Genomic DNA, 19,297 nt, shown 5'->3' with positions numbered 1-19,297 from the left:
AACATATGGTTTCACTGAATCCCGACATCAGCCCTTTTAGATAAGTATTCTCATCTGTAAAAGTAGACATTTACAGATGTCTGTCAAATCAGAGAAGTTAAAGAACTTACCTGAGGTCTCGGCGGGTAAGAGGTAAACCACCATGTGAGCCCAACAGTCTAACTCTATAATCCATGCCCTTGACCACTATTCTAGACTGCCAATTCCTCCTTCAAAACATAATTAGTTTTTGTTTTTTTTCTTGTTTTGAAATAGGGTTTCACTCTGTCATCCAGGCTGGGGTGCAGTGGTGAAATCATGGCTCACTGCAGCCTCAAACTCCTGGGCTCAAGGGATCCTCCCACCTCAGCCTCCTGAGTAGATGAGCCTACAGGTGTGCCACAGCAACTGGCTAATTTTTTAAAATTTGTTTTAGAGACAGGGTCTTGTTTTGTTGCCCAGGCTCCTCTCAAACTCCTGGCCTCAAGCAATCTTCCCAGCTTGGCCTCCCAAAGTGCTGGCATTACAGGCATGAGCCAACATGCCTGGTCAGCCTTTTTGTTTTTTTAAAGACTGGGGTCTTGCTTTGTTGCCCAGGCTGGCCTCCAACTCCCAAGCTCATGTGATCCTCCTGCCTCAGCCTCCTGAGTAGCATGGACTACAGGTACGCGCCATCACACCCAGCTCGAAACATGATTAACCTTTGATTATTTCAACAATGAATGTGGTATGCTGTTCCTAGTGACAGTTTCCCTTCCAGCTACATTACTCAGGCCAGAGATAAGGCAACAGAAATAAGATCTCAACTCTCAAATCAGGAATGGAATCTGTCACTGCAAGTGCAGTTGGACTGAGCCCTGATTCCATCTCCAGGCAAGATGCTCAGCATCAGACTGCACGGCAGTGGTTCTACCCTTGCTGGTTAATTTATAGAGTTCAACTGTCTATGTTAATGAAACCCTTTGTGGGTATGGATAATCAAGAACAGACTGTATCTTGTATGGTTTTGACTTATAAGAGAATTTTTTATAGTTCCATTACTTAAAATATATAAAATGAGTTAAAAAATGAAAGAAACAGTCCTCTTTTTCCCAAGCAGTGGCCAGAACGTCAATATTCCTGGTTACCCTACATTAGAGTATGCTTCCAAAGCTGTGTGCATAACATGGAATTCTTTAGAGTAGCCATTACTGCATTTTCCCAAGGGAAATTTGCAAGAATTGGATACATCAGAATTTAATCAGAAACTAAAGTCATGTCTTTTCCCAGAACATGCCCCAGACGTGGTTTTTAATTTTTTGTTGTTGTTATTTTGGTTTTTTTTAACGAATATGGTTTTTAACTGACCTATAAGACAGTCCATTTAAATATATAAATTTTTAATAGCCTTCCAGGGGCCATTTCCTAAATCCCACTTCAATCTTTTCTGCCGTGAATTGTTAGTGTATACCGAGTGGAAAGAAATGGGTGAGGGTGAAAGGATTTGGTGATAGACAAGAATGGGAGAGAAAATAGTGAAAAACAGAAACAAGTCCCATTCCCTCTGCAATGAACTTGTAGTCTCAAAGTAGAACCAGTGCTGACAATAATGACAATTACACTCTTTCAATCATAGCTATTTAACCATAAAGTAGAAAAATCAAGAAAAGTAAGATGTTGCAATACAATAAATACTTCCCTTCAAGATCTAGTGCATTCGTATGGACTTGCTTAAATTTAGATTCCACTTAATAAGGGAAAACGAAAATTTCCATTTGCGCACAGAACCACTAATTTTGTGCCAAAAACAAAGGCAAAAAGAGGGGACACCAGGATCCTTGCTGGTTCAAAGTCAAAAGGCAAAATGGAAGAAATAATGAGACAAGCTGAAGCCGACTAACACGCAAGAAGAGTTCATCCAACAGGAAAAAAAAAAGTTTAGAAACTTTCAAGCACTTCTGGTAAATGTCTCATGAAAGTTTTGCCCATGTATCAGTTCCTCTAAAGAGTTACGCTCCATCAATCACTACAGATGGCTTTGAGTCCCCAAGGCCTCGATGCATTATTGTTCTAAGGAAACGCCGCAAAGCTCCTGAGCCGAGTATCCTGTGGGCAATGGACACTCAGGACCCTGCGCTTCTTGTCCAAGGCTTTCTGGTCGGCCTCTCCCACCAATGGACTTCAGATGCAGTGCACGCCCGGAAGAAAATACTTCCCAACTGTTGCATCGCGTGAACCAAAACAGAAAGTCAGACGACCACCGGAGTACTCCAATTCTCTGGTGAAAAACTCTCCCACAGACACCATTTTTGTATTTTTATTTTTCATTTTTTGCGTCTGATGGACGCTCGCAACGATCCTCTGCCTCCGAGCCTCACAAGAGGGAACTGCACCTGTCACTTCGCTCAGGACCCTAGCCCCACCCGCCCGACACCTGTCAAGTTGAAGCCGAGACCCCTCGCCCAAGACCCCAGAATCCTGTCACCATTCTGCAGACGCTCCGCGGTGGCGGGGGGCAGGGAGGGCGCCTCCTCCCGCCGGGACCCGGCCCCTGGCGAGGACGCGTCCCCGCCGAGCCGCCTTGGCGCCCGCCCTACGCACACCCGGGGCGCCCTTCCCGCGTGAGGCTACGGCGGCTCTGCTCGCTCACCTGACGAGAGGCAGGTCCTCCGGGCCGCTGTCCTGCTCTGGGTCCTCCTCAGGAGGGGGCGGCGGCGGCGGCGCCGGGGGTTCCGCGGCGGCAGCGGCGGCGGTGGCGGCCGTTTTTCGGGGGGTTTTGGGCGGCATGACGCCTTTCCGCGGCGGGAGCCAGCGAGCTGTGGAGGAGCGCCGGGGAGGACGACGCGCGCGCACGTCGGGGCACGCCCCGTCCTCTCCCGACTCCCGTTACAAAAATAATTTCAACGTCCCCTGAGAAAAACCGGACGCGCCCTCCCCCGCCCGGCAACTGAGCGCCGCGTCCAACCGCGGGAAAACGTCACTTCCGCCCGCGGCGTCACGTCCGCGAGGCTCCCGGGCCAGCCGGCGTCTGTGGGGAACTGGGGCGCTGGTCGGTGCGCGGGCTGGGACGCTAAGTCATGAGGAATTAAACTGGGAAACCTGGCGTGGGTCCAGGCGCCTTCCAGGAGGCATCCGGCGCGGCCCGGACGTGCTTCTACCCAGAACCACCCCCTCCAGGCCGGGGTGCACTAAACGGGGCTATACAAAGAGTCTGGTGGGTGACTGTGGGCCTCATCCCTATCCCGGGGTCTGATAGGGAAGACTCTCGGGCCCCGCAGGGAATATCTGGCTAGTGCACCCTCGGCGGGCGCGCCACTCTCCCTCCTTGGGCGGCGCCCCCCCCTCTCATCCCGCCCAATCCGTTTTGCAAAGTCGGCCAAAACAAAAACAAACTTGGAGCGCTGATAGGTGCGGAACTTTACCAGTCACTTAGAAGATAGAAAATGTTAGACACTTGCTGGCCTTTTGGGGATCACTGGTTAGGGAAAGGAAGGGAGGGAGCTGTGGGGAATGAACGGATAGTAGTGTAATAAAGGATTGTAGTGGTGTAAGAACGGGAAGCACCGTGGAAACGTCTGAGGAAGATTTTCAGGGGAGCAGTAGCTGTTGAATAGAAGTTTGTCAGGCAGGCCTGACATTTACTATGTACCAGGAACTGTGCTGGCCACCTTACATAATTGTCTTATTTAATCCCCAGAAACAGCCTTTTTTTTCTTTTTCTTTCTTTTCTTTTTTTTTTTTCACTTTAAGTTCCGGGATACAAGTGCAGAACGTGTAGGTTTGTTACATAGGCACACGTATGCCATGGAGGTTTGCTGCACCTATCAACCCGTCATCTAGGTTTTAAGCCTTGCATGCATTAGCTAAGAAACAGCGCTTTCCAATTGGTAGTATTAGCTAGTCTACGTTGCAGATGAGGAAACAGGCTCAGAGGAGTTAATTTGTCCAATACCAGGGCCGATGGGTAGCAGAGAATTTGAACTCAATTCTATTTCATTCCACTTGTCCATTATATTATGTTGATGAAGAAAACAGTGACAGAGAAGGAGCATGTGCAAAGGCACAAAGACATCAGAAAAGAGCTTGCTGGGACTACCACCATCAAACATTGGCTTAAAGCTGTTATCACTTCTGTGTCTTGGTATTTGTACCAATAGATTATCTAGTTTGAATACATTTTTTTTTCTCTTTGGCAGACACTGTTATTGCCCATCTGAACTCGTCAACTGAGAAGGAATGAGATGGTTTACGCTGTGAATAAAATACAGTTGTGCTGTGATGTTAAATCCCCTCATCTGGAGCAGCTGAGCAAGGTCTAAGGCAGGAAGAACCTTCAAGCAGGTCATGGCTGTAAGCCTCCTGAGTTTATCCCAGCAAGTTGTATAAGGGATTATCTTTTTATCTGCATATTATGACATCTGTGAGGATGTGTAAAGGTTTGGCAAGCACTGGCCTACTCAACAGCCAGTCCTACCTAACTTCAGAAATCTTTCTTGTGGGCAAATGTCAGGAGATAGGGCCCAGGCCCAGGTCCAGCTACAAAGAATGAATACAATTAAAGTGCTACTTCCATTCACCTCACCCCAGATTAGTTTAGGCAAGAGCTCAGGATGCAGTTTTGACATTTGAAAGATAAGGAGTAGTCTGCTGGGAGCCTGATAAATTGAAACACAGGGATGGCACAGTTCTAAATATTATTAAGTAATAGTAATATTAAGTATTACTGAGGATGTGACACTTCTGATTGCTGCAGCCATTGTAACGTGAGGCAAGCCAACCTACAGAGAAGGTAGAAATGCTGATATTGGTGCAGGAGGAATTTCAAAAGAATCTGGATCCTCAGTGTTATAAATGAGCCTCTGATTTGGCCAGCCCTGGAGCTGACCGAAGCTGAGCTGAGGTTTTCACTTGTTTGCAACAGAAAGCATCATGACTGATAATGTTTCTCCTGTGCTTATCTTCAGGATAGAGACCAAATCTTGGGTATCATCATTGCCTTAGTACCTAGCACAGTGTTACATACACAGTAAATGCTTGCTTACTAAAAGTAGGGATGGTAGGAAAGTGAAGGAAAGTTCTAGGAACTGAAGTAAACTCTCTTCATACGTAGATATCACTTGCTTTATTTAAAACCAGTTTATCAACATCTAGATTACATTTATGTAATCTAGATTTATTTATTACCATATTACAATTATGATAAAGAGATTTCTCAGTTTACAAAAGAATGTATATCTTGATCATGGATTAATTTAACTATGTTCACTAGTATGTAAAATATATTTTCCTGCAGCCATAAAAAGGAATGAGATCATATCCTTTGCAGGAACATGGATGGAGCCAGAAGCCTTTATCCTCAGCAAACTAACGCAGGAACAGAAAACCAAACACTGCATGTTCTCACTTATAAGTGGGAGCTAAACAATGAGAACACATGGACATGAAGAGGGGAACAACACACACTGGGGGATTACTTGAGGGTGTAGGGTGAGAGGACAGAAGATCAAAAAACTACCTGTCAGGTACTACACTTGTTACCTGGGTGGTGAAAAAATCTGTACACACCAAACCCCAAAGACACACAGTTTACCTATATAACAAACTTGCACATGTATCCCTAAACCTAAAATAATAGTTTGAAAAAAGTGTGGCGTATATATCATAATATATACACATAAATAGATACACACACACACACACACACACACACACACACACCATAAAATAGACCCAGGAAGGGGAACAACACACACTGGGGCCTGTAGGGGGGAAGGGTGGGGAGGGGGAGAGCATCAGGAGAGCTAATGGATGCTGGGCTTAATACCATGGTGATGGGTTGATCTGTGCAGCACACCACCATAGCACACATTTACCTGTGTAACAGACCTGCACATCCTACACATATACCTGGGAGCTTAAAATAAAAGTTGAAGGAAAAAATAATAAAATATATTTTCATCCACACAACTCAGAAGCAATTGAGTTCACCATCAAAATCTTTAGTTTTCTGTTGCATTACCAAAGAAGTATTAGAATTTCGGCAGTCTAGACCAGGCACGGTGGCTCACGCCTGTAATCCCAGCACTTTGGGAGGCCAAGGCGGGTGGATCACCTGAGGTCAGGAGTTTGAGACCAGCCTGGCAAACATGGTGAAACCACATCTCTACCAAAAATACGAAATTAGCTGAGTGCGGTGGCAGGTGCCTGTAATCGCAGCTACTCTGGAGGCTGAGGCAGGAGAATCACTTGAACCCAGGAGGCAGAGGTTGCAGTGAGCTGAGATCATGCCACTGCACTCCAGCCTAGGCGACAAGAGCAAGACCCCATCTCAAAAAAAAAAAAAATATATATATATATATATATATTTCAGCAGAGTCTTAAAAAAATTCCCCCTGAACTTCTTGAAATTCATGGATCTCTTCCAACCTGCCTGGTAATTTTAAGAAGATTGCTGTAAGACTCCTACAAAAAATATATGTATTTCTTAGATTTTCTATCTAGAGAGGGAACTCTCTTCAGTTTGAGACTCCTTCAGTGATATTAAAATTTGGGGAAGGGTCTAAAAAGTCTTCATCAGTCTAAAAAGTCTTCCTTCAAAGTTTTTATATCCCCAAGCTACCACACTATTTCCATTTCTTAACCACCTAGCTTCTTAGAAGGGTAGTCCCCATTGGTTCTCTCTGCTTCCCCAATTTCTCAGCCTGCTGGCCCCTGGCTTGCTTTCACTACCACCAAGAGCCCCCTTCTGAAATCACTCTTTCAAATGTCACTGATGATAGTTGTCAATCCCATGGCTTCTTTTGGTCCTCAACCTACTTGACCTTTCTTACAGTCAATATAGTTAACCACTTCCTCTGAAAAATTCCCCAGTCTTCCACAAATCTATGTTCTCCTTGTTCTCCTCCCTTGTTACTTCACAAATTCCTTCATTAGTTCTCTTTCTGCCAGTCCCTTCAATGCAAGTGTTCCCTAGAGTAATGCTACTCAAAGTGTAGTTCTTGGACCAGTGTCAGTCTGCGAACTGTTTGTGTTTAGTCCACAAGGAAATAAGTACAGAAATTAAAGGGATAAGTGCTTAGCAGTATTTATATCAATTTGACATTTCAGGAATATCCAAGTGCATGATCATTGGACATTGCTTGTTAAACAGTTCAGGTATTCTTCAACCTGGTTCTTGAGTTGCAGGTGGCATGGTTGTGTCCCTGTCATATGCAATAGTACGATATTACAGTGAGTAAAATTTCAAGGTTTGTCACCTGCAACCCAAGAGTAAAAATCTATGAAAATGTAAATATTTATTTACTTATATGACTTATTTTTACAATCATTTTCATTTTTAATCAAGCCTATTTTTTGTAAATTCTTAGCTAAATTAGGGAAGTAAAATTTGTGTCATTTGTTTTTAACCCTAAATTATAGATGGCAAAACAATCCTTACTGTCCAATTTTGCCAATACAAGACACACATCAGTAATGTGTTAGTAATCATAGTAGTAAACTAAATAATGATCAGAGAAGTAATTCCAAAGAATTAAACAAATAGGAGTTTGTACTAATTTTACTCAGAAGTATAATCCCTTGTTATTGAGTTTGTAGCCATAACTCATAGTGAAGTGCTAAAATCATTACAGACTAATGAAACAATAAAGCCATCAAAGGACATTTATATACAAAATATTAAAAAACTAATTATAAATTTGATAAAATATCTGAGTTTTTTATCAAAACAAGCTCCACATGCAAGAAATTCATGGATCCAAAATCCATTTATTTCATTGAAAGATAACTTGAGTGACAGTTTTTGAAACTGGCTACTGCTGAAAGATTGAAGATGAATTTTGAAAATAATGCATTGTTTCCATCATTAAGGATAAAAGTTAAAAGTGATTATCCTGATATTGTTAAATTGCTTTAACTCTTCTTCTGTTCCCTTCAACATATTTTTGAGAGACTAGTTTTTCTACTACTAGTGTTGTTAAAATAAAATATAAAAACAATTTAGATATACATCATCTCCTGCAAGTAGCATGTCACCAATCCAACCTAGATTAGATAATTTAACAAGCAAAGAGCCCACTCATTTGTCACATTAAAACTTCAAATATTAACATTCATGTTGTTTAGTGGGAAATTACTACTTCACTCCCAACTTTTTGTTAGTTGTTATGGCTGTGAAGTGATAAATATTAGGAGGATAATGGCAATTCTCTTTATTAATTATCTATCTGGACACTTTCAATAAGCAATGTACATTTTGTAATTTTTTCTTTTATTTATGTTTGTTCTGATAATTTTTATTGAAATGTAATTCTATTTCTGTTTAATCTAAAAAATGTGAGCTTGTACAATATTTGGTGTGCCTCTGTTTTCATTATAATTTTTTGCAATTTGTTTCTATTTTACATTCCAAAGTGTTAATATCAGTTCATGACAAACAGTTAATGAAAAAGAATGAAAAGTTCCTTCACAGATAGTGTGAGAAACACTGGTCTTCAAGCGTCTTCAATTCTCCTCTCTTCTTGCTCTATTTCAATCCCATGACTTAAATAACTTCCCATATGTGCATGTTAGATTCTTTCAGGTTTCAAGGAACAGAGACCTGTTCAGTTTATCTGAATTATTCAAGGTTAATAATAAGGTCTGGGAGGAAAAGTGAAGAAAACAAAAAAGAACCCCTGCTGTTCCACTCATGTATCTTTTCATCCCCCAGCAGCAGACTCCCCTCCTTCCCGCCATTGTGAATATTATCATCTTCATTTTTTATACTGTACTACTTCTACTACACTGACCTTCTCTCCATGCTACCAAATCACACTCCTAAGTGCAGAGAATATGATTGATTCTCCTACTATACCAATTTCCATGAGCAGGACCAATTACATAATTTGCAGGGTCCAGAGGAAAAAAAAATGCAGAACTCCTCATTGTAAAATTATTAAGAGTTTCAAGATGGTGGCAACAGAGCATTAAACCAACCACAGGGTCTTTCTAACATGGAGAACTAAGTGACTACACAGGCTACATGTCCACGAAGCCAGACAGTCTATGAAGGTAGGTCTATATCTGTTCTCCTAACCAGTGGGGCTGCATGCCTAACATGTGCCTGGCACATAGTAGACATTTGACAAATACTTTTCCAATGAATGACTCTAACAACCTCATTTTAACTTAATTACCTCCGTAAAGACCCTATCTCCAAATGCAGTTTCATTCTGAGGTACTGGGAGTTAAGACTTCAAAATATAAATTTGAGGGAAACAGTTCAGCCCATGACACCTGGGGCAAGAATGTTGGTGAGACTTTAAGCTCTCTTCTGATAAAGAGGCTAGATATTTCTCAAAACAGATGGGGAAGGAGATCAAATATTCAAACAAATCTAGCCATCACAAAGGCTCTGGCTAATTTCTGGGGTGGTGGGGCGGGTAACAGAGGCATAAAGATAACAGGCAGGCCTTTTAAAAAAAGAAAAAGTTAAAACATTTTCCATAACATTTGTATTGACCCAGTATTCTCATGCCTTCAGTGCAGGCTCAACTCTGCCTGGCAGTGGCAAGGGCCAGGGCCAGTGACTGAAGCAACAAACTGCCAGATGACTGCAGCTCAAGCCAATGCACAAAGCCACTGCACCAAGAGAGGAAATTCTTCCATTTCCAAGTGTGTCGATTTCTCCCCATCAAGGAAAACAGCTAAGGCAATGTGTTGATATTTTCTTTGACCAAGTCATCAGGAGTCACATAGACATACAGCACTCAAGAAGTGGCTGTGACTAAAGGCATATCTCATTCATCTACAACCCTTGTAATCCCAACCTTTGTCTGATGCACAAACCCTTCCCTAGTTCTCCCCACCACCACCACTGCACCTCCAAGTGGGGACAACGAATTGTTTCATTTGCATGTGGTTTTTCTCATCAAAAATATCATTAACATGAGACAGCCCCAAACCAAGGAAACCAGAAGTGGGGTTTGTGCTTGGTCTTACTGAGAGCTTTCCCTACTTGACCAGACCCCAGCATTGTTCTAGATTTGTCTCTTGTGGGCTACAGGAATGCAAACATTTTGTAGTTTCCTCTTTTTTGTTTTCTTAATGGCTTGATGAGCCATGCATTTCTCTAAATGCACTGATTTAAATTCACACAATTTCTGCCAACTAAACTTAATGCATTTTCCTCCTCTTCTAATCAATAAGGGCTATCAGAATGTTTTGGGTGAAGATGAGCGGAAGGTAAGAAATTACATACTGTGGGCCAGGTGTGGTGACTCACATCTGTAACCCCAGCACTTTGAGGGGCCAAGGCATGCAGATCGCTTGAGGCCAGGAGTTCAAGACCAGCCTGGCCAACATGGCGAAATCCTATCTGTACTAAAAATACAAAAATTACCCAGGCGTGATGGCACATGCCTGTAGTCCCAGCCACTCAGGAGGCTAAGGCAAGAGAATCACTTGAACCCAGGAAGTGGAGTTTGCAGTGAGCTGAGATCACGCCACTGGACTCCAGCCTGGACAACAGAGTGAGACTCTGTCTCAAAAAAAAAAAAAAATTACATACTGTCGAGTATGACCTAAAAACATAGAGCGACTATATTTCAATAGTATGACAGGATTATGTTAGCTGCTAATAACAGAACCCAAAATAACAATAGATTAAATAAAAGATTAGTATCCCAGGTAAAAGTCTAGAGGTAGGAATTCTAGGACTAAGTGAAGGTTCTGCTCAGTGAAGTCCTCAGGGACACAGGCACCTTCAGCTCATAACTCTATCATCCCTGGAGGGTACTTAAGGGTCCAGGATGGCAGCCAAAAGTCGTACCTACGTTTTAAACAGCAGGGTGCTGGAAGACATAAAGAAAAAGCCAGAGGCACACGCCTGTTCTCACTTAAGGAAAATTCCTGGAAACTGCCACAATACACCTTCGCTTACATCCCATTGATCAAAACGTGGATGCAAAGCCACACCTTACTGTGGGGTACAGGGAAAAAAAATTTTTTTGAGAATCATGAGTTCATTAACAGAATTCAGGGATCTCTTAATACAGAAGCAAGGGAGAACAGCTGTTGGGGGACCACCAGAAGTCTCTGCTCTAAAGAACAATGTAAATACCTGGTGGTAGACTAACACTGATGGCCTACAATGAATCACACCTACTGACATTCATGCCTTTGTGCAGAGTTCCACATTGATGCTGGGCTTGGCCTTGTGACTTGTTTGGCCAATAGGATCTCAGCAAGCACCTTGATAAGTGCTTGTGCATTAGGGCTTGCTGTCCTGAAATCCAGGTGACATGTAAGAAGTGTGGGTTAGTCCCTATGAAGATGACAGACCACATGGAGAAAGAGGCTGAGCCTATACCCACCCACCTACCAGAGAAGATCAGCAGAAGAACCAGTGAATCATTATTGCTTTAGTCATTAATTTGGGGGCAATTTGTTATACAGCGATAGATAAGTGGTACAGTACATAGACAAATTTCTGCAGTTCATCGAGCATTAGCACCAAATAAGTATACAACAGTGTTTGGAGCACTAAAGAGAGTATAAAATATTGCTTAAAATTGTTTCCTTGGCCTCATGAAACAGAAATCGGCTCTGATTAGCAACCAAAAAATGAGAATTTATTGGAAGAACACTAAATAGAATTAAAGAAATGCCGAAAACCAAGATTCAAGAAGGGCAGTGTGTTAGACATATCAAGCAGTGTATATGTCACCTATAAGCCAAACAGCCTGGCCTAACTCCAGGGTCATTGACCACTTGTTTTCCCCAACTGCCACCATAGCAACCAACTGTATGGGCCCTGCCCAGAGACTACTGAAGCAACAGACTTTACATGGGCACATCCCAATGGTTCCCCTCCCTTTCCCCAAGCCACACACATCTCACCTCCCACCCCAAGAGGGCTGAGATAGTGCCTAACTGTTGGGCTTCTAACAAAGTGTAGCCGTAAGTGCAGTGGAGTTAATGTCCTTGAGGTAAATCTAATCAAAACAAGATGGGTCCAGCATATAAACTCCTCTCCTTCCTCCACCCAGACAGATTGTCCTGAAACACAGTAGTCCATACTACCTCTCAAAATATGACCCTCATGATACTGACCAATCACCCAGGCTTGATACCAAGAGGTAGCTAGTTCAGTAATACACTATTTTATTATTAATAGTTTCTCTTCCTTCTTTGCCCAGCCCGTTCGTCTTCACTCCAGTTTCCCTCAAACTACACTCAGGCGCTGTTTTCTACAGAACCCAGGCTAAAAGACTTGGCACCAGGAGTGTCCTGCAGACACTCAGGATGGAATGCTGGAGTTGGGTTACTTTCCGACCGTGTGGCAATAAAGACCCATGGCACGGTGAGTGGGTAGTTATGAAGCAACACAGTGATACCATGATTACAAAGGCTTCCTACCTGTAGCTAATTGAGATGCAGTGCAGATAGAAGGTGGGGCATTGGGATAGGTAGTAGCCATACTGTTTGAACAGTGTGGGGACAATAACTGTAAGGACTATAGAGGGGCTTGATTCTGTTGATGGAATTGTATACCTTGTAAAATAAAATGATGCCTCAGGGCAGCCACCTGTCACCTTAAGTCACACCGTGAAGGCCAGAGGGCCTCTACTGGCAATTTTTAGTAATATTTAGTGTAGTTTGCTTTAGGCTACAGGAAGTCACGGAAGCTGATTGTAAGGGCAGAAGAGTTGAAAAGGCAACCAAATGCATGGACTTTCAGGGTCTCCTAGCCCACATCTTGTTCTTGAAAGGAAAAAGAGTATTACCCTAAGACCTAGGATAGGGCATTTGGATAGATGAGCCTGAGAATATTGAATCTTCTAAGTTACCCCTGACTCTGTAATGTACTGGAAAGAAATTTAACAACCAGCTCTCAGGGGAGAGGGTGGTGGGGAAGGACATTTTAATATTTGCCAATTTCTGTTATGTAAACACTCCCACCTTGGTCAATTTCAAGCTACCAGCATAATGTCACCAAACACAGAATTAAAAAGAAATGCACACAAATGGCTTCTGCAAGGTGGAATGTGCTCACTGCAGCCCACTAGTGCTCTGAACCCTCTGGCTGGCAGAAGCAGCACCTCAAGCTTGAGAAGTCTTCTCTTGCCTATAAGTTATGTAATGACTCCTTTTGATAGATGGCTCCCCAAAATGACTCGTAGCCATTTGCTAGGTGAGAGCATGCAGTGGAAGAAAGAGGAATATCAAGTATTCAAGAACTGTTAGATACAAAGTCTGAGCTGACCCTGATACCAGTGTAATTCTCCAGTTAGAATAGGGACCAGTGGAGTTTGGGCTCAATTCCAACTCACAGTGGATCTGATTGCCCATGAATGCATTTTATGGTTAAATCACTGAATGTCTAATTAAGGTAGTCAATCTTAGCTGGCAAAACCTTCACATTGGCTCCCTGGCCAATGGATTAATATTCATTATGTAGGAGGACCAAGTAGAAGCCTTTGAAACTGCCACTGTCACCCCAAGTCAGGATAGTAAATCAGAAGCAAGACAGCATTCTAGGAAGAATTGCAAACATTTACATCACCATCAAAGATTTAAAGAATGCAGGGGTTGTAGTTTCCCTTATATTACCATTCAATTCTCCCATCTGACCCCTGCAAAAAATGGGATCATGGCAGATGACAGTAGACAACTATACTCTTAACCAGGTATTAGCCCCAAGAGGCGCTGCTATACACCATGTGGTATCTTCCCCTGAGAAAATCAACATTGACCTTGGTATGCAGTTACTAACTTGGTAAATGTGCCTTTCTTGATTCCCATCAGCAGGAAGGATCAAAAGCAGTTTGCCCTCATATACAAAAGATAAGAATACATGTTTACTTTCTGGCCTAGGGCTATTTTAATTCTCCTGCTCTCTGTCCGGGAGGGAGTACAAAGTACAAAGGGGCAAATACTCTGGATCGATGCTTCTGAAACTCTCCAATTCTTTTTTTATTTTTTCCAAACTGTCTTGGAGCAATACTTTTGGAAATAACTGAACTTGAACAGTAGGTATCTTGCTGCATGTGCAAATCACCATATGAGTTTGACAATAATCACAATGATCTATACTTTGTTCAGTGAGATTAGTCTTCTGATCATGTGCTTGGAAGTCACAGCAATGGCAAATTGCTATAAAATTTCTAAATATAGATTTTCAATTTATGAATTTATCTTTCCACAGGCTAGTAACCAAGTGTTCACCAGCCAACATCTGTCTGTAGACTACACTTTGAGTAGACAGGCTAAGTGGCCAGTAAAATACATGTAACCCAAAGAATGGGAGATAAACTCCAAGATAATTGAGGGCTTGCCATATTGATCAAGTTGTTAAGATTCAATGCTGTGGGTAGGCTGGGAGCATCACTTTTAATGTAAACGACAATTTATTGCACTTCTCACCCCCTGCCACTAAGAAAGTGGCTTTTCACTTAGTGGGCCTCCTCTGATTTTGAAGGCAGCATGTACTGTCTTTGGGAATACAGCTTCAACCCATTTATCAGGAGACTTAGAAAATGTCCAGTTGCTAGTGGGTACCGTAGTCAGAGACATCTCAGGATTAGCTCCAGGCTGTGGTGAAAGCTGCTACTTGAACTATATAATCCAGCAGATCCAGTGGTGTCAGAGGTATTTGCTGTAGATAAATGCTATCTGGTGTCCCTGGAAAGTCCCAATAGGAGGCACACCCTTGAGGTTCTGGAGCAAGGCCATAACTTCTGCAACAGAGAATTATTTTCTATTTGAACTGCAGGCAGCCTCTAGGAGCTGAGGGCGCCCTCCAGCTGACATCCAGAAAGAAATTGAAGCCCTAGGTTGTGAAACCACAAGGACGTGAATTCTGCCAACACATAATGTGAGTTTGAAAGCAGATTCTTCCCCAGTTGAACTACCATCTGAAAATCCAGTTTGGGCTAACAACTTGATTGCAGCCTTTCAAAAAAGAATCAGCTAAGCTGTATCCAGACTTCTGACCATAAAAACTGTGAGATAGTATATCTGTGTTGCTTAAGCTGTTTATTTTGCAGCAATATTTAAGTTGTTGCTGTTAAGTTACATAGCAATAGATAAATATAAAATAGTACAACCACTCTGGAAAATAGTTTGACATTTTCTTATTGCATTAAACATACACTAACCAAATGACCCAGCAATTCCACACCCTAAAGAAGTGGAAAACATAGGTCCCTCCCAAAAACGTATACCTATGTTATAAATACCTCGTTATTTATAACAACTTCATTTGTAATAGCTAAAAATCAGGAAAAAAAAAGTCCATCAATACAAAAAAGGATAAAGAAATTATAGTATATTATACAGTACAATGGATGCAACTCAGCCATAAAATGGAATGAACTTTTGATATAAACACAACATGAATGAATCTCAAAAACATTATGCTAAGCTAAGGAAGCTGGACACAAAATAGTATGAACTGTATGATTTCACTTTTATGAAATTTTGATACAGGCAAACATAATCTATTGTGAAAGAAATTGGACCAGTGGATGCTCTGGGGATTGAGGGCAAGCATTGACTTGGAAAGGGAATGGGATAACTTCTTGCAGTGATGGACATGTTCTGTGTCTTGAGGTGTAGGTCACGGAGGTATATGCATTCGTCAAAACTTTGGAGCTTAAGATCTGTGTTTGTTATTATTTGTAAATTATACTTGGATTTTCAAAAAAAAATTTTAGTAAGCAAAGAACAAGGGAACTATCTGTTTGCTAAAGGATGGTAGCATGTCTCAGCCAAATTACCCCCAAGACACTTGCAAAAATAAAGAGACTAACTGATGCCCTGTGGAGTCTGAAAGAACATAAGGCTCTGGGAAAAAAAAGACACCTGTGATTGGTTGATCTCAGTTGATCTTTTTTGCTTTGAGCTTCATTGACTCAATCCACCCAAAGAAAATCATCCCTTCAATGAAAGCCATGAACTCCATATCCCATATTTAATCAATACGTAGTCAGAAAATAAGCTATACACAACCAAAGCTGCTCAAACAAGTTTCAATGATAACTTGATCATCCTTACCATGTAGCTACTTCAAACATGATTTGCTTTTCACCAATTATAGATATTACCTAATTCAAAGTAATATTTGTTGTGGTACTCTAGTGTAAGCAAAGTACAGAGAATAAATAACCAAAAGACCTATGAGCTCAAAACTGTCAGGGACATCAAAAACGAGAAAAGTCTGAGACACTATCAGAGTTCCAGGAGCTTAAGGAGAAAAGACGACTAAATATAATGGGGTATCCTCGATGGAATCTTGGAACAGGAAAGGATATTAGGTAAAAACTAAGGAAATCTGAATAAAGTATGGACTTTAGCTAATAATAATGTTTCAGTGTTGGTTCCTTACTTGTAACAAATGTACCATACTAACTTAAGATGTGAATAATAGGAGAAACTATGTGCAGGGCCAGAGGTGGGAAGGTATGGGAACTGTACCATTTTATCTACTTCTCTGTTAATGAAAAACTGCTCACAGCTAGGTGGGAGGAATAAGTTCTAGTGTTCTATACCACCATAGGATGACTATAATTAACAATACTATATCATACAGTTTCAAATAGCTAGAAGGAGGGTATTGGAAATTCCCCACAGAAAAAATGATAAATATTTGAGATGACAGATATGCTATTAATAATTATCCTGAGCTGATCACATTATATATAGAAACACTGCTGTGTATCCATACATATGTACGATTATTATGTGTCAATTATAGAAAAGAAATGCAAAGTTCTTGTTCCATCCACCACTCACAGGAAGATAATCATTACTCACGTTAGTGCTTTAGTTTGGACTTTGCTATGGCTTGAATATGGTTTGTCCACACCAAAAAGCAAACCATCAAACAAAAAAATTGCTCTAAAATTAAAATTTGTTTTTTTAAAAACCAAAACCTATGAGAGCAAATCTTTATGTAATTTATTAGGAAGATCTGGGAGACAAGCACTGCAAGGGCATGCTCTGGGAAATTTATCACATACAAATACTAAGAGAGGACAGGATTAAAATATGAGGTCAGAAGAAAAAACTCAACACCCCAGGAACAGAATCAGTGCTTTTTCCTCCAAATAGTTATTTTGAATGTAATCAGCATCAACCAGCCTCTCTTCTGTCAGCTCTTATTATTTCTATTTTATCCCCTGCCAATCTGGATGTGGGACAAGTGCAAGTTCCTCCAAAGAAACTACTGGTGTAAAAGTATAAATGGGAAACGTAGTTGTTTTTGATGATTTTGTAGGAAAAATGGAGAAGACATTTATGTTGAACATGGAAAACATGTTTTAAATCTCTTTATATTGGAGATTAGTAAGGATATTATTTGGATGATAGGAGAAATTTGAATATGGACTGAATATTAGATATTGTATTGTATCAAGTTTAAGTTTCTGAGTGGAATAATTATGTTGTGGTCATGTAAGAGAACGGCCTTGTTCTTAGGAGACACATGCTGAAGTATTTGGTGGTGAAGTGTCATGATGCTTACAACCAATTCTCAAACAGTTCAGAAAATTATACACATGTGCACATTTGCCTCTTTATCTATTTATCTGCCTATCTATACACAAAATGTGTATACACAAATATTTATTAAAATATATACCTTCTTTTTCTGTGTACTATATGGAAGGGGTATATGAATAATTGCTATACTATTCTTGCAACTTTTCTAAATTATTGATATTTGTCAAAATAAAACATTTGTGAGAATCCTCCTTAATGTATCTGTTCCTCAAAACCCACACTTGGCTCCTCACTTCCAGGGTGCTCGTCTTTAACACTGTCCCAGCTTTGATGGCTCTGGAGTTTTCCACAAGATTTCTGTCTCTCTCCCATATCAAATATGTTTCTTCTGTTATACGAAATGTTTACCTCTGCTTGGCATCTACCTCCAAACTCACAATCCTAAGCCCTTCAAAATGTTCTGTGAAATCTGGTGAGTTCCAGTTAATAAAGCCTGCTCCTCTCCTGAGAAGACAGTTTAGCTATCACCATGGGCAACCTGAGCATGCGTTTTTGAGATATCATCCCTACCCCAGGTCACAGAACACAGGGGCGTTTCTACCCAATGCTACTGCACAAGAATTCTGAGGAATGGAATTTTCTTAATGTCGTTTCATAACTAGGACTCCAACACGATGCTAAATTAGAAACACTAACGTTATTTCTAACCTTAACACGTCGCATGTCATCTGAAGCTTGATTGGAAGTCGACTTCCTAATTCCCAGTTTTCAGAACACTGACAAGGACTTTCTCACAGAAGTATTAAACTTCCAGAGATGTCACAAAGCAAGAACGACTTGTTGAACTGACAGCCAAGGGCTTTCATAGTAAGCACAATAACTAAAAAGGATTTCTAGTAGTTGAAAGGTTGAACATTGATTTCTAAAGCCCCAAGTACTGTTAATTTCTTATACTGAGGGCATTTGGAAGTGATTGTCCTATTCTGGAACTCTAAGTACAGGTCAATTACACCTTACACTAATTCTAAATGGATCTCCAAGGTAAATGAGCAAGAGCCTGACAGCTAAGCATCAGTAAACAGGATTTAATGTTATAATTATTTGACCTCAAGGCAGGATATCTGGGTTTGCCTCTAATACCCACATATCCCCCTTTCTCCCTTTTCCCCTCTTCTGAAATAGTTTTTTCCAATATGCCCATGTCCTTGTGTTGAGCTCTCTGTTTAAAGACCGCAGATGTGCTCAACACTTACATTATTTCTCCCCGTTGTCTCCTCCACCACAAACTGATACCCCAGATGGTGCAACTTTTTATTGTTTCAGAGCTCTTTCATGTAATTGGATCAATCCTCTCAGTAATTCAGTGGGATGTGTTTTATTAGACCCTTTTTACAACTGAAGTAACTGAGGCTCAGAGAAGTTAAGAGAATGCTCAAGGTCACACATCTATTAATGGGCAAAGTAAGAAATTCAACCTGGGTTGTGATTTTAAACCTAGCATTTTTTTCTTTTTTTCTTTTTTTTTTTTAATTATACTTTAAGTTTTAGGGTACATGTGCACATTGTGCAGGTTAGTTACATATGTATACATGTGCCATGCTGGTGCGCTGCACCCACTAACTCGTCATCTAGCATTAGGTATATCTCCCAACGCTATCCCTCCCCCCTCCCCCCACCCCACCACAGTCCCCAGAGTGTGATATTCCCCTTCCTGTGTCCATGCATTTTTTTCATACCTCAGATTAAATTCCAATTTCAATGGTTTAGGTTGAAGTATTTATGAATTCTGTATGAGAATCACAATGAAAACAAAAGGAATATTGGACATTCATTGGGCCCTTTTCCTTCTTCCTTT

At 41.2% G+C, this 19,297-nt stretch overlaps 1 protein-coding gene and 1 long non-coding RNA gene across 6 annotated transcripts in view; one reads left to right on the top strand and one right to left on the bottom strand.

Annotated features, from left to right (window-relative positions):
* The window catches only part of RB1 (RB transcriptional corepressor 1), a 177,712-nt gene extending 174,615 nt beyond the window's left edge, over positions 1-3,097 (bottom strand). Inside the window, exon 1 of one of the 2 annotated variants that reach the window (XM_031001306.2) lies at positions 2,609-3,097. In XM_031001306.2, the coding sequence (XP_030857166.1) occupies positions 2,609-2,745 (137 nt within the window). In that variant the 5' untranslated portion in view covers positions 2,746-3,097. The remainder of the gene's footprint in view (positions 1-2,608) is intronic. The other variant, XM_055359817.1, reaches the window with a different exon arrangement.
* The window catches only part of LOC109029330 (uncharacterized), a 30,862-nt gene continuing 14,486 nt past the window's right edge, over positions 2,922-19,297 (top strand). Inside the window, exons 1-5 of one of the 4 annotated variants that reach the window (XR_008670835.2) lie at positions 2,922-3,172; positions 4,155-4,308; positions 9,482-10,182; positions 12,138-12,301; positions 14,714-17,585. This is a non-coding gene — a long non-coding RNA (uncharacterized lncRNA). Of the gene's footprint in view, positions 3,367-4,154; positions 4,309-9,481; positions 12,302-14,713; positions 17,586-19,297 lie in introns of those variants that run through there. The other 3 variants (XR_010130581.1, XR_010130580.1, XR_008670836.2) reach the window with 3 other exon arrangements.

The sequence above is a fragment of the Gorilla gorilla genome, chromosome 14 (genome assembly GCF_029281585.2).
Source record: "Gorilla gorilla gorilla isolate KB3781 chromosome 14, NHGRI_mGorGor1-v2.1_pri, whole genome shotgun sequence".
Lineage (NCBI taxonomy): Eukaryota > Metazoa > Chordata > Mammalia > Primates > Hominidae > Gorilla > Gorilla gorilla.
Note: the sequence above shows the minus strand (reverse complement) of the source record. Positions and strands in the feature narration are given on the sequence as shown.